At 38.4% G+C, this 17,897-nt stretch overlaps 2 protein-coding genes across 15 annotated transcripts in view; one reads left to right on the top strand and one right to left on the bottom strand.

Moving 5' to 3' along the window:
- The window catches only part of PACC1 (proton activated chloride channel 1), a 93,470-nt gene extending 90,485 nt beyond the window's left edge, over positions 1 to 2,985 (top strand). For 12 of the 13 annotated variants that reach the window (XM_054822999.1, XM_054823000.1, XM_054822996.1 and 9 more), the window contains 2 exons: positions 1,077 to 1,181; positions 2,261 to 2,985. In XM_054822999.1, coding sequence (XP_054678974.1) covers positions 1,077 to 1,181; positions 2,261 to 2,422 — 267 coding nt within the window. In that variant the 3' untranslated portion in view covers positions 2,423 to 2,985. The remainder of the gene's footprint in view (positions 1 to 1,076; positions 1,182 to 2,260) is intronic. The other variant, XM_054823003.1, reaches the window with a different exon arrangement.
- A 1,929-nt stretch (positions 2,986 to 4,914) lies between these two features.
- Positions 4,915 to 17,897, bottom strand: part of PPP2R5A (protein phosphatase 2 regulatory subunit B'alpha) — a 46,574-nt gene continuing 33,591 nt past the window's right edge. The window contains exons 7-13 of one of the 2 annotated variants that reach the window (XM_054822979.1): positions 16,984 to 17,092; positions 14,532 to 14,585; positions 10,436 to 10,486; positions 9,352 to 9,471; positions 9,142 to 9,269; positions 6,917 to 7,018; positions 4,915 to 6,157 (exon numbers count right to left, since the gene is read on the bottom strand). In XM_054822979.1, coding sequence (XP_054678954.1) covers positions 6,025 to 6,157; positions 6,917 to 7,018; positions 9,142 to 9,269; positions 9,352 to 9,471; positions 10,436 to 10,486; positions 14,532 to 14,585; positions 16,984 to 17,092 — 697 coding nt within the window. In that variant the 3' untranslated portion in view covers positions 4,915 to 6,024. Of the gene's footprint in view, positions 6,158 to 6,916; positions 7,019 to 7,828; positions 7,889 to 9,141; positions 9,270 to 9,351; positions 9,472 to 10,435; positions 10,487 to 14,531; positions 14,586 to 16,983; positions 17,093 to 17,897 lie in introns of those variants that run through there. The other variant, XM_054822980.1, reaches the window with a different exon arrangement.

Genomic DNA, 17,897 nt, shown 5'->3' with positions numbered 1-17,897 from the left:
GAAACTAAGTCAGGGTAGATAGGTTTGTGTAGTAGGTGATCCCTCATACAGTGTCTGCTGAATCACTGTTTTTGTATTAGTAGTCCTGTCACAACCCCGACATGAAGTTACAGTACTGCTAGATTAATTACTACAGTACTAAACTAACATAGGAAGAGCAGTAGTACTCCCTTGTCCACACACCAAGATGTAAATACTCCTTTGAGGGCTGGAGAAAGGAGAAGTCCTTCCATCACTTGTTCAGCTGTAATTCCAGTGTGCTTGCCTGCCAGGCAACTGCCTGGCTCTTGAGCATTTGATGTTGTCTTGTGGTGGGAGGGGATTTAGTGCAAACTGTGGTGTTAGTGCCTGTGTAGAAACCCCATGTAGTTTCCTGTTGGGTGGGTGTTAAAAGATAAATGTTTTTTTCTGAGGCCTGATGACTTAATTTCCTGATTGTGGTTCTTAACACTATGGAGTGATGTGGCTGTAACATCCAGCTGGTTGCCTAAACTGTACCCTGGTGGGATTGTGCTAATAGCTGTCTGCTGGTCAGTTCTAGCTGCAAATGCTAACCTAGATAATGGGCAGTGCTGGGAAGTATGGGTTTAATTGCTAACACCTAGGCTTCTTTCCCTTCTAGTTTCATTCTGTACTTGCTGGCATCTTCTAGTTTATTCTACAACAGATTTAAAAAAAGCCTTTCTACCACCATTGTGTAGTTCTCTGGTAAATAAAAAGTAATTTAGCATTCATTCATGAGAATTCTCCAAATTCTGTATTATTCAAAAAGTATTGTAAGTTAAATTTCCCCTCTTGGAAAAGCCATGTAATAAAATAAAGACCCTGGCTACCAGTATGAAAATGGTATTGCAGGGAAATAGGAAAAGAATATGAACATGAGACCGATGGAGGAAACTACCCCTTCCACACTTTGGGAGCCTATTGTTCCAGGTAGAGGAGGGATGAATTGGAAGTCCCTAACCAGTTCTGCCACTTTCACCTTCTTACAGGCCTTTTCTGCTGCACAGATGACTCATTGTACCACTGAAGAAAGTAACCTGCACATGCTTGTTTTTTTTTTCCCCTCTCCCCAGACTAGTGTGGTTAACTATATTGACCAGCGAACTAAACTAAGAAGTGACCAGCTGTTTTTTGTGGTATTTGAATGGAAAGATCCTTTTATACAGACTGTTCAAGATGTGAGTACCACACTAGTCCCTTTCTGAAGTGTTGTCTGACTGTACATGCTCCTGGCTTGTGTGTGCATGCACATGCCTATTACCTCACTCCAAGCAGAAATTCAGAGGAAGAGTGAGGTTGCTTCTGAAATTTCAGTCTAGGCGCTTCCTTATGTCCAGTGATGCGTATTCTGCAAGGTCAAGACTGCCCAATGCCTTTGCATAGCTTGGTGACACTCTGCATTCTGTTTGCAGCTCGAGGTGCATGCAGCTAAGAAAAAGTGCTCTGTTCTAGCAAAGTGTAGCTTTACCTGAAGTCTGAACTTTTTACTTTATTAAGTGTGTTTGGATAAACCGATGCAAAGATTTCTTTATTAATTGACAAGCAAGAAACCTAGGCTTAAATCATAATAAAAAAATAGCCTAGTATATTTTTATTATCTTATTAGAATAGAATTTGGTACTGCATTCAAATGCACAAAAAGCACTTTACAATTTAGATCAATATGCTGCAAGTCCCAAAGCTGTCTAGCTCTGCTTGCTTTGTCTGAGATACTAGAAGTCATCCTTGTGCCTAGAAGTGCAAGGAGAACTGCAAAAAATAAACTAACTTAACTATAGCTGGTTCAAGAGTAGTTAGAAATACAAAATACTTCCTGTAGGTGTGCAGAAAGTTGTCACTGTGAAAAGCTGGTTTAGCATTACAATGCTGTCTTGTTAAACCTTTCCCATAGTTGCTGCTTTAAGCTTTGTCTTCTGGAAGATCTTCTTTAATGTGACTACTTATTTTGGTAAATCTTTAAATAATATAGTAAATTTAATCTGTAATCTTTAAATTGACAGTTCAACTGTATCTCTAAAAAAAATCTATATCCTGAAACAGTCCAAAAGAAATTTGGCAGCTAGCACAGTGTGTTTTCTTCCTGATGGAAGGAACTGGGAAACCATGGTATGAGGCAGATGTGTGGAGAAGGCACTATAGGCCACTTTTGCAGCATAAAGGAATATACTGCAGCGTGCTTCTGGTAAAAAACATAATATATACAAATGAGGGGAATAATACCAAGTAACAAACAATTCCATTTTTCAATCTCTTTCAGATTATCACAGCAAATCCCTGGAACATGATTGCTCTTCTTTGTGGTATCTTTTTGGCTCTGTTTAAGGCAGCAGACTTTGCAAAGTTAAGTGTTAAGTGGATGATCAAAATCCGGAAGAGACACCTGAAGAGGAGTCAGCAAGTAATGAACCACATCAGTTGAGACTAAGACTGCCTTTTAACTATTCATAGCAGAAGGGATAGAAAATAACTGGAATAAACTTCAAACAGCAATACAGCACTTACTTAAAGATATGAAACAGGTATGTTTTCTTCTAGAAAAACTATGGCTGGAGGAACAGCCTTCAAACTTCAGAAAGGAGCTAACGCTAGGACAGCTCTAACAAGCTCATGCTTTTCTATTTCAAATCTAAACAAGCTTACCTCAGTATGTGGGGGGGGACCAGGGGAAAGGAGCAAATTCACTAATGTTCAGAAAGTCAACACTGCAGTGTGTTAGGTTTTTTTTTTTTAAGAAAAAAAGACAGGGTTTAAATACTTCTGAGAACAGGAGACCATTTAACTTCTGCATGAGCCATGACCTGCATCTGCTGCCATAACAAAGGCAGTTACTTCCTTGGCTGTGTTTAGTGGAAGGTAAAGCACTCAACAAAACAGTCTGGCCTCCCCTCTCCAAAGTAGGTGTTAAAACAAAATACACTGGAATTCTATTACATGTCATTTTTGATTTATAGTGACTTTAATATTAAAAAATACTTCAAATAAGTTATTGTGTATATTCTTTGAAAGTATCTACTCTCAGAGTGGGCTGGAGCTTTACGGGAGGTAGTCCAGGCAGGAGTATTACTGCAAGAGGATAAGGTAAAAACCAAAAATCTGTCCCTGATTAGTCCAATTGCAGGTAAGCTCCAGCACCTTGCTTACTTGGGCAGCTGAGCTGGTGATAGATTTCAAACTCTGGTGTGGGTTGTTGCTCATCCCTCTTTCCCCCGGCCTTTGCTAAGGAAGTGGAAAAAATAGTCCTTCATCAGCCTGGTGTTTAACTGTGATTCTGTACTACACAGAGAATGCATGCTAACTGTGCTGTGCTAGTTTTTTTTTTTTTTATTAGTCTAGATGCCCAACTCTGACTTGTGGAGGCACTGCTGCAAGGAAGGGAGCATGCCAAGTCATATTTTGCTGCTTCCATCCTCTATTAACAGTATTAATATAGTGGTAATCATATCAACTTTTTTTTTTGCTTTCTAAAGAAGCATTTTGGAACAATTTACTATTGTCAGCTGATTTCTAGAGCAAATCAAGGCACTGCATGGACCAAACACAGCCTTAAATAAGGGAGAAGCAATTCACTGTGATAAGAAAAACGCAGCAGCAGCACTCAGGTTCTCCTGTGTCCAGGCAGGGGAAGGCAGGAAGAGGTTACAGCCTACCACTCACTTGCAGTTAAAGGAACACTTGGGTGCAGCAGTAACAAATGATAATACAGCAGCTCTTTCTTGGATTTTACAAAAATATTTAGAAATAACAATTTGTATCCTACTGCATTTTTTGTTCTTTTTTTTTTTTTGCTAATGAGGTCAGAGAAGTTAAGCTGGAAGACAGCCCCAGTGCTGGGGGTAAGTAGGAAGAGTGGTTAAATAAAGGATGCACCCTCTTCTGCAGTATTTCATGTACTTTTTAAAATAAATTCCCATAGTAGTCAACTTCAGTCACTACATCTCAGCTACCACAATTTGTTTTATAAGGAAATGTTGTTACTAGAGCAAGCCTGCTGATTCCAGCCAAGAAACCTTTCTTTTATACACCTATTTATAGGAGTAACTCTAACAGCAAGTGTTGCACAATTTGTTTGAAATAGCCTCTTACAGCTACAGGGTGATTTTTTCTATTACTTCTAATGTCCACATTTGTCAATTTTTGAACAACTCATAACTACAACTGCCACTAATTTGTTCTTTGTACCATTGCAAGGTAAGTGTTAGATTCCTCGCTGTCTGTATAATGTATTTCCTTCAGACTGTAGGACAGCTGAAGATATTTTATATCTTAATTTGGGGGGTTTATTTTTCTATGAAAAAAAGCACTAAAGTCATCTCCCTCCTGAGCTTGCAGGCCCCACTGTTTAGCAGCTGGTTTCAGGGCTTCAAGAAGCACTGTGAAAAGTAAAGGATTTTCCCCTTCCCCCCAGGTTTTGGGCAGCCACTTACAAGGGCAGAGTCAGTTGGCACTGTAGGCTTTTTAGCTACAACTGACATGTAGAGAGCAGCACTTAATGGGTTTTGATCAGATGAAGCTGCCTGAAGTGGCTTACACTTCCAATAGTTATTCCCATTTCCTCTGTGAAACACAACTACTGAGACAAAAAAATGACACACACTAAAAGTGTAATAAAGCCAACTTGAACAGTGTAGTAGAGACTCCCCCCCCCAAAAAAAAAAAAAAACCCTGCTTGAATAAAACAAGTAAAGCACCTCACAACAGGTAAAACAAGCCCAGGCCCCCTGCCTCAGCTGCTCTGAGCACCACAGAGCAGAAGAAAGCCTCTCACTCTACTCATAAAAATGAGCCCCCAGCAGCCTGCACCTCTAACACTTACCACCAGGTTATTCAGACATATGTGCAGTTAAAAGGTTGTTCATAAAAGCCATTCTCTTTCTCCTGCTCTTTATAAACACAAAGATGTGATTACAGCACTAAATACAAACATAAAGACTTTATTGAATGCTGCTCAATTCCCCAAAGATCTTTCATTACAAAAGTTTTCCACACAACTGCAATTTAAGAGATTGGAATGGTACTCTGATAAAAGATGTGAAAAATACTTGATCAAGTAAACAGACAAGACTTCTATTGTCAACTTTCCACCTTTAAGAAACAGACTGCATTTTCTTTAAATAAAACAAGGAACTAGTTATTGACATCCTTCCCTCCTTACTATTGACAACAAAAAAAATAATCCCAATTTTGGTCTCATGCTTCAGTCTATGAGATGCTAGAACTAACAGCAGACACATCCAAGATAGTATCTCAGAGACCTGCACCACTCTGCAGGGAGTCCTTGGGCTGATGAGGAGCATCATTGATGGGCTCTCTGGAGGAAGCTCCATCCTCAGCTGTAGCAGGAGGAAATCTCTAAGGAGCCCAGGACCAAGAGGCAGTGAGAATGGGGTAGAGGCACTCACCACATGGGAGGTCAGACACACAGACCACCCCCCCACCTCTTCAAGCTGACTTTCTCTCCCTACTTTGCCTCTTAGTAATGTGTTAATAAATCTAAATCTGAATCCAATCAGGAATTCAAGGACAGCACCATAGCTGAGTTCCTTGCAATGCTGTAAGGGGCACATACTGAGTATCTCAAGTTACTGGTAACATACCTTGGTTTTATTTGAGAAAATACAGCACAACTAGAAGCCTTTTCTATCGTCTTAACCAAAGTATGCAGCGATGTGAAAAGCACATATAAAACAAGGAAAAAATGTACATAGCAAACTATACCACCTATGTGCAACACAATCAAAAATTCAAGTCATAATTCTCACCACTCCCATAATTATTTCACTCATTAAGGATAATTCAGTTCTATGAAACATTGGAAGTGACAGTATATCAATAATTAGACAAATTTACAATATGTTGTGGTAATGACATCGCTTAACTGCTGTATTTAAATTCAGATCTTTACATTTGCCAGAGAAAAAATTGGCTGTTTCTATTATACTGATGAGGTTTCTTTTGCAAATCCTTATATATTTCAAAAGGGTACAAAAAAGGATGTCTGCCAAGTAGAGGGGGTCACCGCTTTTATTTGGCACTTGTATTGTGTGCATTTAGCACAGTGTGAGTGCTGTTCTGTTTTTCTGCCATAGCCTTCTTCAGTTTTAACTCCTCTAGCTTTCTCCACAACTCCTCACGTTCCAACTCTTTCTTTTTCTCTCTGTAGAAAAAAAAGGCAAGTATCCATTTCAGATGTGTTTTAAGTACAGTTACTTAATGACTCTCATTTACATCTAGTAATTCCTCTTGTAAGTTTTTCTCCAAAGCTATTTTTAGAGGCAATTATAGTTTCCTCTATTAAAAAGCAAGCATACAAATTGGTGACAGTTAGTGGTAAAACTGTAGCTTTGCTCCAACAAACTCAGACACTGACTGTAGACACCTGCAATTCTAAGGAGGTTCCTTACCACATGTAAACAAATCAAGGGACTAAGTGGCTTTGGGGGAGAAAAGCACCATGACTGAAAGGAGACTGGGCACGTGGTCTCAGCTGGCCTAGGACACTCTGTGCCCTGCTCTTCTTATTCCAATGATACTGTTAGTACAATAGGCGAAGTTTTAGGTGACCTATGAAGTATTCTCCAGACAACACCACCTAAAGCTGCGGCACCATCACCAGGCAGCCCCTCACATCAGCAGCTGAGCCTGGTTTTACCTCTCAGAGAGCGAGTGCTTTCTGCTCAAGCAGGACAGGGAGCTGGGGCCTTCCTGCCGCCCCCCCTGGGCTTCAGCTCCTGCCACACCACCACCACAACCCTGTGTGGGTGCTTCTTAACTCGAGGGCTGCCCAGCAGCAAATCCCTGATGAGCAGTTCCACCACAGAACCCCACAGCCACAACAGTTACATCACTGTTTCTTTTCAGCCAGCGCATTCTGGCTATGTATTGATCAATGTGCACTTAGAAGAAAAGTCAGTACCTTTGCCTTTCTGCTTTATATGAGCTTGTGAGTTCATCAAAAAGCTTGCCGTTCATTTCCATCAGGGTTTTCAGCACATTATATACCAGTGCCACAATAGTTCTAGAGCAGAAGGAACACAACCATTAAAGTTGCTCACTACAAAATTAACTTCAGTAAACAAGTGTTCGATTTCTTTTTTGGACTCTGAGCTTCTTATTTAACATACTAATGTGAGGTCAGCAAGTTTCTGAAACTAAATTCTTTACTATAATTTCCCCTGTAAATTAATAAAAATGCATATTTTTTAATGTTTTTTTGAAATGGTTATTTAACCTTAAATTCCTGACTCTTGTAATTGCACCAGGATATAATTATTAGTACTGTGGCTGTACTATAAAGCCATTCAATATGTTGACATTTAATAAACCAAGTTTTAACAACAATTTTGTAATGTTTGAGTAATGAAAAATAAGAGGCTAGAAAAATAAAAAATAAAACTTCTGGCCTAATAGCTTCAAGGCTGGGTAAAAATGCAGCAGAGGAACCAGAGGCACATGCTTTAATACGGCTCCTAACAGCTCTGCCAGAAGCATTTCTGGGCAGCAGATAGCTTTGCTGCCTGTGCCCCACTGGGGAACTGAATGGGGAACATCAGATAATGGTGCCCAGTACCTTAGCTTCTTTAAGAAACTAAACAGCTAGAGTAGTACTGGCTGTGTCTTACATGGCTGTCCATATTCCTTTTTGTGAAAGCCCTCATATTTCAATAAACTATCTTAAATATTGTGTCATCTCCTTTAAACCCACTCTTAATTATAGAAAAAATGCAAAAAGAGCAATAAAATTAAAGAGGTGCCCATGATGAAGCTTATAATTAATCAAAAAAGTGGGCAAACTGCCTTCCCCTCTGTCCCCTCACTAGCTGTTCACCTTCACACGGCAGTGTTGATTGCAAGGTTGCAGAGCAGGGGTGCCATGCAGTCTTGGGACCTTGAAAAATGAGTGAAAGGAAAATCTAAGGAAGTAGCCAAAGGGCCAGTTTTGCCTGATTTTCAGTAGACTTTGTCCATTGTGGCACTAGGAAATCCCCCAAGTATTCATCAATGGCCTTACGCTTGTTGAAAATGCACGGTACTCTTAGCCTGTCTACACACCATTGCTTTTCTGTTTTGAACACTGGCTTTCACGTGGTTTGAAGACAAAAGCTTAGTCAGGGTTTTGGTTTTCTGAGAAAAGCTTGATTTTGAGCAAGTGGTCCATATCAGCCAGCTAGATGGATATAAGCATGTTTCTGTCCTCTAAAACAGATTAAAACCAGAGGGTTAGACCTTCTTCCCCAAACTACTTCTTCCTCAAGGTATACAATTATACTGTGTCTTTCACTTCCCTCATAAAGAGCAACTTCTGTCTGCAGCTAGGGAAAGAGAGGCACCCTTCAGATTTACTGAGGTCCAAGTCTATTAATGCTCCAAGAACTAGTTCTCAAAAATTGATATTCGGTCTCAGCTGCTATGTTTGCAACTTGACACACCATCTAGATAAATTCAGAGTAATTTTAGAGCCTCTAAGGGCTTAAAACAGGACATCTGATTTACTTCAGACTTGTGGGAGACTCCTGCCGCTCCTGGCTTTTGCCTGGACAAACTTTACTTCCCATAAATTGACTTGCAACTCAATTCAGGATGCTGGACAAGCACACTTTGCTTTTTAGTATTTCAGTATAATTATCTTCAAACATGACATAAAAATACTAATATTTAAACTTGTGGCATTAAATATAAAATGAATTAGTCACTCATGTCTCATTCCTACCATTCTTTCTAGTAGTAGGCATTGCTCTTCACCCATAGTATCTTTTCCCCTTCTTATCTCACAGGGCAGGAGTAACTACTTATGAAGACACTGACAGAATTTTGTTCATGTAAAGTAGTAAAGGACAGCAAAGCAGAAATTGTGGAAATTGGTTTGGTCTAAGTATTAATTTGCATTTTTAGCTAACACATAAGATCAAATGCAATTACAGTATGAAGACCATCATCCAATTTCCTCATACTTTTTCAAGAAATTCCAGGTCTCCACCATAATGCAGAACAGTGAAAGCCTGATCTAGCAGGAAGTGACATCTGGAAATCTCACTGATTTAATCTGATTTTAGTAAAAGTGAAGTCACATTTACAAGCTTATGATCCCAATGTCCAGTGGACAATTTATGGTACTATAGATAAAAGTTAAACATTACATACGGATTCCAGTGTTCTTTGGAGATCTTGTATAAACTCCCAAACATAATTGGTAGAATTTTATCAATGTTCTCCTCAATCAGGCTAAGAATATATTCATTATTCCAGAAGTACAAAGCTCTTTCTGCAACCTGAAACACAAAGTTTAGGGGTCAACAACCACAAAATAAATTACTACAAGTTGTGGGGGTTTTTATACTTTTTTTTTTTTACCTGAAAATGTGAACTTGACACACACTTGGATATTTGCTTAAATAAAGGCTCTTCTATTTTTTTGAATTGTGTCGGTTCTATTACATCTAAGATTTCTTCAATTTCACCTAAAAACATTACCTGTTTGTATAAAAGAAACATATCAAAAAGTATGAGAATTTTTTTTTATCGCCATTGTAAACAGAAACAAAATACAGCTTATACATAAGCCATGAATCCTGCAGAGAGCACTGTATGTCATTCCAAAGCATTAGACAACCACAGGGGTTTTGCAGCCTGAAGGAAGTCTATCATCAGTTTCAGCTACCAGGTTACAGCTCGGATTTCTTTTGTGCCATTGCTCTGTACACTTCACAGAACTACTTGTGCAGAATATGGTTTTTTTACAGTTAAAAAACCACTAGAATGTTTTAGTTTTCCAAGAATGGCTGCAGAGATCACCATTATCTCCAGAGATCTCTCAAGTAGCTTTTGAAGTGATAGCTAATTCCTGCTTTAAATTACAGCCAGCAGAACACTAGGCAGGTGGCACAACAAAATGCAACGCTGCTCCCACAAACAGGGACAAAAGTGTTAAGGGACCCCGCTTTTAAAGAGCTGTCGGGGGTGGGATCTGGTGGCATAAATCAAACTCCTGATTTTTAAACTCATTTTAACTACATAGAAGAAAATAGAAAAAATTTCCCAAAACTAAAGTTACTTTTACATTACAGAAAAATAATGTACGTACGCTTTACCAGACACTTACTCAGTATCTCAAATGCTAAGTCTGTGTCACACTGCAGATGACTGCCTCCAACTCAGTCTATATCTACTAAAACACTTCTTAACTCAGAAAATTGTTTCTCTATACAATATCTTAATTAGAATGCAACTTTTAATATAGTTTTAACATAGTAACACCACAGTAAGAACAGACATACGAAACAATTGCATTGAGTTGCACCACAAAGATGAGTGCCTCAGGAAGCTTCAAGACCTGCAAGATCTTTTGAAAAGCACAGCAGAGGTAAGGTGCACGATGAACCTGCCACACTACATTTTTCCATCACAGCACACACCAGAAACAAGAGACAGAACCAACCTCTTTCTGACTGCAAGTTTTTGGCCAAAATTTGAGCAGTCCTCTGATTACCTATATTAAAAATACAAACAAGTTAAAGCAGAATAAGTTTTATTACATATTTGATAAGATTCCAAAAAGAAGTACTAGCTTGCTTTTCCTTATCTGGAGTTTCAATGAAAACTGAATACAGCTAAATGTAGTTCCACTGAAAACAAACACTGCGCTGTCTCATTTAAATATTTATCTTGTTTAGGTTATCAGAATAATTTAGACCCTTATCACTTCACAAGCCTTTGATTATCTGTTCACACTCCACTCCCAGCGCATACATTAATTGATAGGATGCTGAACATCAAAGCATCACAAAATGAAGTGAACTCCCCAAGAGCTAGGTTTCCCAGAATATTTTTTGTCTTCTACTAACCCATACTTTGGAGACAACCTGTCTCGGCATCAAGGTTTGAAGCCGAAGAGCAAGCGGTATACGCTGACTGCACAAACAGGGCTGTACAGTGGAGCCATGGCCTCTACCACTTCTCTCTCTCTTTTAGAATTTGAAAAGTTAAAAGACCGGAAACGAAAAAAAAAAGTGAACTTAGAGAAAAAAATATTCCAGTATCTACATTGGAAACTCTCTTACACAAGACTCAAAAAAACCCTTTGGGAAACTTAATTAGAAAGTACAGCCCCCAAGAGGAAGGAGGGGAAAACACACAGCAAACAAAGGCTGGAGGCCTGTTTCCTAGAAACAAACATCTGACATGGATGGCATCTACATTACAAAATTAAGGCTCGCTAAAAAAACCCCAACCCGTAACTGTATGTTTCGGAAGCAGAAATATTCTCAGAGCCTTATAAACTTTTGTTCTGAGGAAAGGACCTCTATTTTTATGATACAACAGCACCTAATTGATCATATCCAACTGTAAAACTTAACTATTTGAATACCTTCCATAGTTGGTTTTTGGCACCTTGATTTTTTTTTTCCCCTCCAGCTTCCCAGTTGGCTGTTTTATTCACAACTATGTGTACTATCAAAAATGACTTTCCAGAGAAAAAGTTAATATGATTTTAAGGGCCCACAAGTCTCTATCCTAGGATACTCACATATCCTGCTACTACAAAACTGAAGGTCACTTCAAATGACACTGAGCGAATGCTGAAACCTCAGGCAGCTGGTGAAGTCCTATGCTCAAATCCACCAAAAAAAAAAAAAAGGCAAAAAGCAAGCTACATGGAAAGAACAGATCCCTTACAGATCCTCGACCATACAGTTCTACCTAGCTGGCTGAAAGGTACAGACAGCTGAAATAGTGACACTGTTACCTGACAAGTGATGAAGGGGCCAGAGGCCTGGGTCAGCCCACACAGGTGACAAGTTTGCAGCCTGGCCCACAGAGGCAGAGCTCCGTCCCTGACCCACTTGGCCGGTACCGACCTGGCCTCTGTCCTGCCTCCAAGGAGGGAGCTGGAGAGCTGGGGCAGATGGCATACTGACAGGGGAAAGAAGTTATGAGCTCCCCCATTTCACTGCAATTACCTGATCTGGTAGTCTTTCACTCACCTGCTTCTCCACCCTCGAGGAGTCAGAGTTGCATGAATTAATTACATTTGTTTCTCTAGATTCACAATTTAAAGTAGTCTATGTAAATACACTATAAATCTAGGGCCATTTTCTGTTAATTAGCTCATAACTGAAAGACTTTTATATACTATTGACATTTTGTATTTTTAAAGAACAAACCCAAAGATTTACAGGTATATAATAGCTCATTCTGCCAACACCTTCCCTTCCCCAAACAATGCAAGTAAGCCAAAAAATTTCAGACAAGCACATTGCCAAAGCAAAGCTGTGAGAACCTACCATACACCCCTAATTGGTGCACAAATTTACTGGTCTCAAAAGCATTACATTGAGTTAGCCAGAGAAGTGCAGTTTCCAGAACTGCTTGTAAGAGTGCTGAATACGCTTTGCTACGCAGACTCATATTCTCAACTTGCTAAAGAAATAACATGTCCTGAGTATAACAGTGCAGATCTCAACAACATACCTGTTCCTTGCTCCTCAGAGAGACCATCAGTTTCCAGCTTGACTATGCGGTCACATTTATGGTCAAAGATTTTATTCAAAGAAACATTCAACATGAATGCAGATCTGATATCCTGCTGCTCTTACTACACAAAACTCTTCAAAATTAATAGTTCTCCCTGAGCTACAAAATTCCCATGAAGTTGACTTACAACAGTAGGCACCTGCTAGAATAATGTATCTTACATACAAGAACCACGTGTTTACCCTGATTTGTTCAGTGTAAAGGCCATTGCACTTAGCAGGGTTAGGTAACAAACTCTTCCTGTCAGCTCTGCAAACATCAGGACTGACCTAAGGCAGACTACAAGAGCTCGGATTGAATGCCCTCTAAATTGACCCTGAGTGACAATTCCTGCCAGAAAAATAACAGTAAGGTACTTGTGAAGACCGCCTTCTGATGGAGTTCTTAAAATATTACTTTACCTAAAGCAAAAAAAATAATTCCAAATGCTATCTCATCAGTTGCCCCAAATTTCAACTTTTACTTTTCAACCATTTCAGGAAGTTTCTTAAAGTTTCACTTTCATCATCTATTAACTTTTACTCCTTTATAAAGCCAATTTTACTATAGGCTCAGAGCAATGACCAAAGCAAGCATGGGCAGTGACTCCACAGTGAGTTCTTTCATCTTCTCCATTCTGAATTCAACTTTACTGATGAAGAGGCAGCCGGAATTGTATATAGTCCAGATGAAGTCTCAGAATTGCACTATGGCACTCCTACTTCAAAAGCCCGGCCTTCTTCGCTTCAAAGTTTGGGCTTGGATCCTGCATCACAGTTCAGTAAATTCATATCGGGAAGTTCTGACTTGGTCATGTTGTCACTTCATTCAATTTTGCAGGTTTTTATGTAATACTACACATTTTCTCCTCACACATCAACTTTAACTGCCAAAATGCCTGGGTTGTCTTACCGCTTGGCTTAAGGAATAAGGCTTACGCATTTCCTTTCTCCTCACCCTACCCAACAAAGTTAAGCTTATAGACCAGTGTAGCTGGCAACAGGGGGAAAGAAGATGCTTCAAGCAGACAAGGCAAATTTATAGACAGTCAAGTTTACCACTTTCCACCATCTACAGAATAACTTGTCTTCTGATGAGGAGCATCAATACTTAAGTGACTATGCAGAAAACAAGCTTCTCCACTGAAAGACTAGTGAAGATCTATGTTGTTTCTACAAAGCTGTTGATTTTTTTTCTTTGTAGAAAAATTTAAATTTTGCATAAGGTCTTCATTTTTCTGTCACAAAAAGGGATAAAGTATTTAAATATCAACATAAACCTCACAGGAAAAAATTCTGATTGTCCAACTAAAACCAGTTTCTGTTATAGCTGGTCTGATATCAGTCTGTGTCCCCATGAGCTGCGGCACTGCCCTGAGCCTGCGTTCTTCTTTACGGACACTGCCAAAGCACAGCAAACCCCTTTTAGCTGAGCTGTCAGTATGGATCATAGGAGATTCAGTCTGGCAAAAGGCACTGATGCCTGAAGCACCTGTATTATAACTGCCAAGAGGCACCCCACTAGCTGAAGAGACAGAACAAAACGTCACATTTAGACAGAAAGAACTCTGAAATTCCAAATAAAGTGTTGTTATTCTTTCCAACTTTTATTTTGGGATTGTTTGTTCTCTAAAATATTTCAGCTTTATGAGGTGGCTAGGCACAAGCCATCAGCACCAAAAATATTGAAATTTTAGTTCATACCAGGAAGGAATATGGCTGTTACATGCTTTCTCATATGAAAAAATTTGCATTATATCAGCAGTTCAAACTTTTGTTTAAATCTGTGCTCTGTCTTGGTCACAGGTTAAGCAATAACTGCCCTTTCAAACCCAAAATTTTTTTAACAACTGCTCTAGATTTAATTCCTCTCCCTTCCCCCCCCCCCCCCAAAAAAAAAAAAAACCAACCCTGCCTATGGATCATTAATCAAGATAGCACAGCTATACAACTCTAGCAAGTTACACTGCAATATTTAGTTGAAATTAAAAATAGAAAAACATTAAACTGTAAAACACTTACAGGCTCTGTTAAAGTTGTATCTTTTTCCAGGAACTGTACAACACAATAGGCAAGCTAGAATGTAAGTCATACAATTACTTAGTTTAAACAGACACTGTTTAGACATTGCAGCATAACTAAATATCACAACTTATAATGGAAGCACTTCAGATCGGGGGAGGCGGGGGAACCCAACCCAAAACACCCCACGCAGCCATTTTATATTCTTTCAAACTAAACAAAACAGCAATTAAAGGAGCAAGATATACAAGTCTGCTCTCTCTTACAAAATCTTCATGCATACAAAAAACCCACTTTTTTTTTTCATCCTAGAAGAAAATTACTTTTAAGCTTGACGGATATTTCCCTAACTCAGATCCAGTATTTTTCTCAACATCAGTTCCTGTATTAACATTATAAAGCTATCATTTTCAAACATCTATCCTGGGGTAAAAAAAGGGATGCTTTCCGTCAAAAAAGTTTTAGACCAGGTTTGACCGAGCACACATTACTCAAGTACTAGACATCTACAGCACACAACATTCAGTGATAAGATTACAGGTGAAAGAATTTTCACATATTACATGGCCAGAAGAGATCAGGCAGCATCTGTCCAGTGAGCATCCTGTCCCCAGCAATGGCCAACAACAAATGCCTGTGGAAGAGTGTATGAAGTGGGGGAAGCATAATGTGATTAAGTCACCAGCATGCTCTCCCAGGCTCTAGTGATTTCTGTCCAGGGCTCTTCTCAGGCTGAAGTGTGATATTACAGGGTATATAGTTACTTAGCACATAGTTAAGTAACTAAACCATACCTCTGCCCAGTACAGAAAACATACAATAATCCTTTTATTAAAGTACTTGCAATCCTAGATTCCATGAAGACTGATTTTAAGAACTCACAGTATTTTTCATCTCACAACATAAAGCAAAGACAAAAGTTATTTACATGCATTACACGTACATTTCAATACTTAGGATGCTTGAATTTAAGCATTACCTTTCCTTTTTTTTTTTTTAAATCTGTTATCCCAAAGCAGATTATTGCAATGCTGTAATTACAACAGGTCCAATTTATTTCTTTCACCCTTAGGCTAAGGATGTACATGTGTAGATTCAAAAAATAATAAAATGTCACACATTAATCTCATAAAATCCCATTTTCTATATATATATATAGAGAGAGTGTACAGTAATGCTTTGTTGTTCAAAGACACAGACTCAAACTTAATTCATCTTTAAGGCTTTAACTTTTAAGGGTAGGCTAAACTTGTACTGTAGCAAAGCAGCAACCAGGCCACTCCTGATTGTAAAGCAGATTTAATGATGGTTTACACCTTCAGGATAATACAAAACCAGAAACATGGCCCTGAAACCATATGTGGCACCCGTGGTTTATGAAAGGATAGATGAGTAGCCTGGTCAGCAAACCAAACGCTACTTTCAGGCACCCGGTAGAGCTGAATTAGTAGGACCCTTTCAGGTACCGATGGACTGGATTAAAGATATCATAGAAAAAAAGGATAGCTTGCTGTACTGATCTATCAGTAAGAATACCTTTGGCAAGTGACTGGTCCCTTTCATATCACTGACTCATTCCATGGAGCAGCCTACTGCATAGCAATAAACCACAAAGACAATGATTTAATTAAATTAAAACTTTATATGAGAATTAGGAATTAACTGAGCTCTCGACTTGATCCTGTTTATAGACTATATAGTCATACTGATTGCACTTTAATTAGAAACTCATTTCCTTGTATCTTTCGTCTATAAGGAACTGTATTAGTGAGCTAAGTTAACAAAGCAAGTATTTAATTAGCCACAGCACTATTACTTGCATGTTTGCATCAAATGTATTTTATACTCAGGTGCCATATGTCTGGAAAGGATATACATTATTCCTCAAATAAGATGCTGAACAACTGTGCAAAGTGTAAGAATGGAAGTCAAATTAAGAACTGCAGCATTCTGACAGCATGTCATGGATCTACATAATTTGTAGCTGATCCAGAGAGTTACTGTACATTTCTGCCATTTATATCCAACATTCTCTTCCCCTCCCCATCACTGGTATAGTTTTAGAAATAAAAAAGCACTTTCAAAATAAGCACCTGGCCATACCCAAGGTTCCTTTCTACACAGCATTTAGGTTACATAAAGGAAGTGATAGCTGCACAAGGTCCTGGGATTAAATGAAGCTTAAAGTGTGACAAGACTAGCAAGCAAAAAAGCTTCCCACTTCAGTTGATGTGACTGACTTGCTGTTACATTCTTTCACTTTTAATATATGCTAAATATTATCTTAAAATTAACATTTAGACATAAAATCCATAAGATCTTTAAAAAAACAATGATTGAATTTGCAAATGTTTTTGAATATTGATTTTATAACACACACTGCTTTAAATTTCATTTGTTTCGAATGCAAATACAAAAACCCCACCACTCTTAAAAATAGGTAAAAGCTTACCTGTGCATGAAACAAAGCTAATCCCTTTGCTGTATGCATGGGAATCAGAACTTTCATAAGGAACTGTTTGTGTTCTGCTTTCAGTGGCAGTGCAAAACCATTGATAATACTGAAAACATGAATAAGCAGGATTTATTTTTATTAAAAATATTTTTTTCCTAGCAAGTCAAGAATTTCTGTAAATTCAAGAGACACTTCATTTCTGATTCAATTTCTAAACCTCATTATTTTCAAGCCACAAAACAGCTCTACATATGCACAACCTTTTAAGTGTTGGTATCATGCAAGTTTAGACTCTTAGTATGAATACCAGAGAACCACAGCAGTCATCAAATAATACTCATTAGATGAGCTGAAGTATTTTTATCATGACCTCCATTAAGTAAATAATCTACAGTAAGTCTTGCTGTCTAACTGTAAAGCTTAGACAGATGAATCAGGAAGCTGATCCATTCTACCCACATCACTAGCAACTTGCAGAAGGAAAATAATAGATGACACACAATTTTGAACTATTTTAACAGTGTAGTTTGAACATTTGTTTTGACATTGTTGAACAAAGTTTCCCTCCAAAAACAAAGTTAAAAAATTGTCTCATTGATTCAGTAATCTATACTTAAGAGTTGATGAGTTGTAGAACAGACAAGAGTCCTTCAGGAAACGGTTGGGGGTTCCCCCTCTCCCCCTACATTTTAGATAAAACTGAGAAAATAATGGTATCCCTTTCATTTGATTTTCATGAAAATTTGTTCCACAATAGTTTCACATTGTTTGTATTTTCAGTTAAACTAGTAATATTTATAAAAATTTTTACTGTGAAATATATGTGAGAGTTTGGGGGAAAAAAGTAAAAAACACTCTACCACAAAAAACTTCAAAGGTAAAAATTAAATTAGTGAAATACTGTCAAAAAA

Source organism: Grus americana, chromosome 3, assembly GCF_028858705.1.
Source record: "Grus americana isolate bGruAme1 chromosome 3, bGruAme1.mat, whole genome shotgun sequence".
NCBI lineage: Eukaryota > Metazoa > Chordata > Aves > Gruiformes > Gruidae > Grus > Grus americana.
Note: the sequence above shows the minus strand (reverse complement) of the source record. Positions and strands in the feature narration are given on the sequence as shown.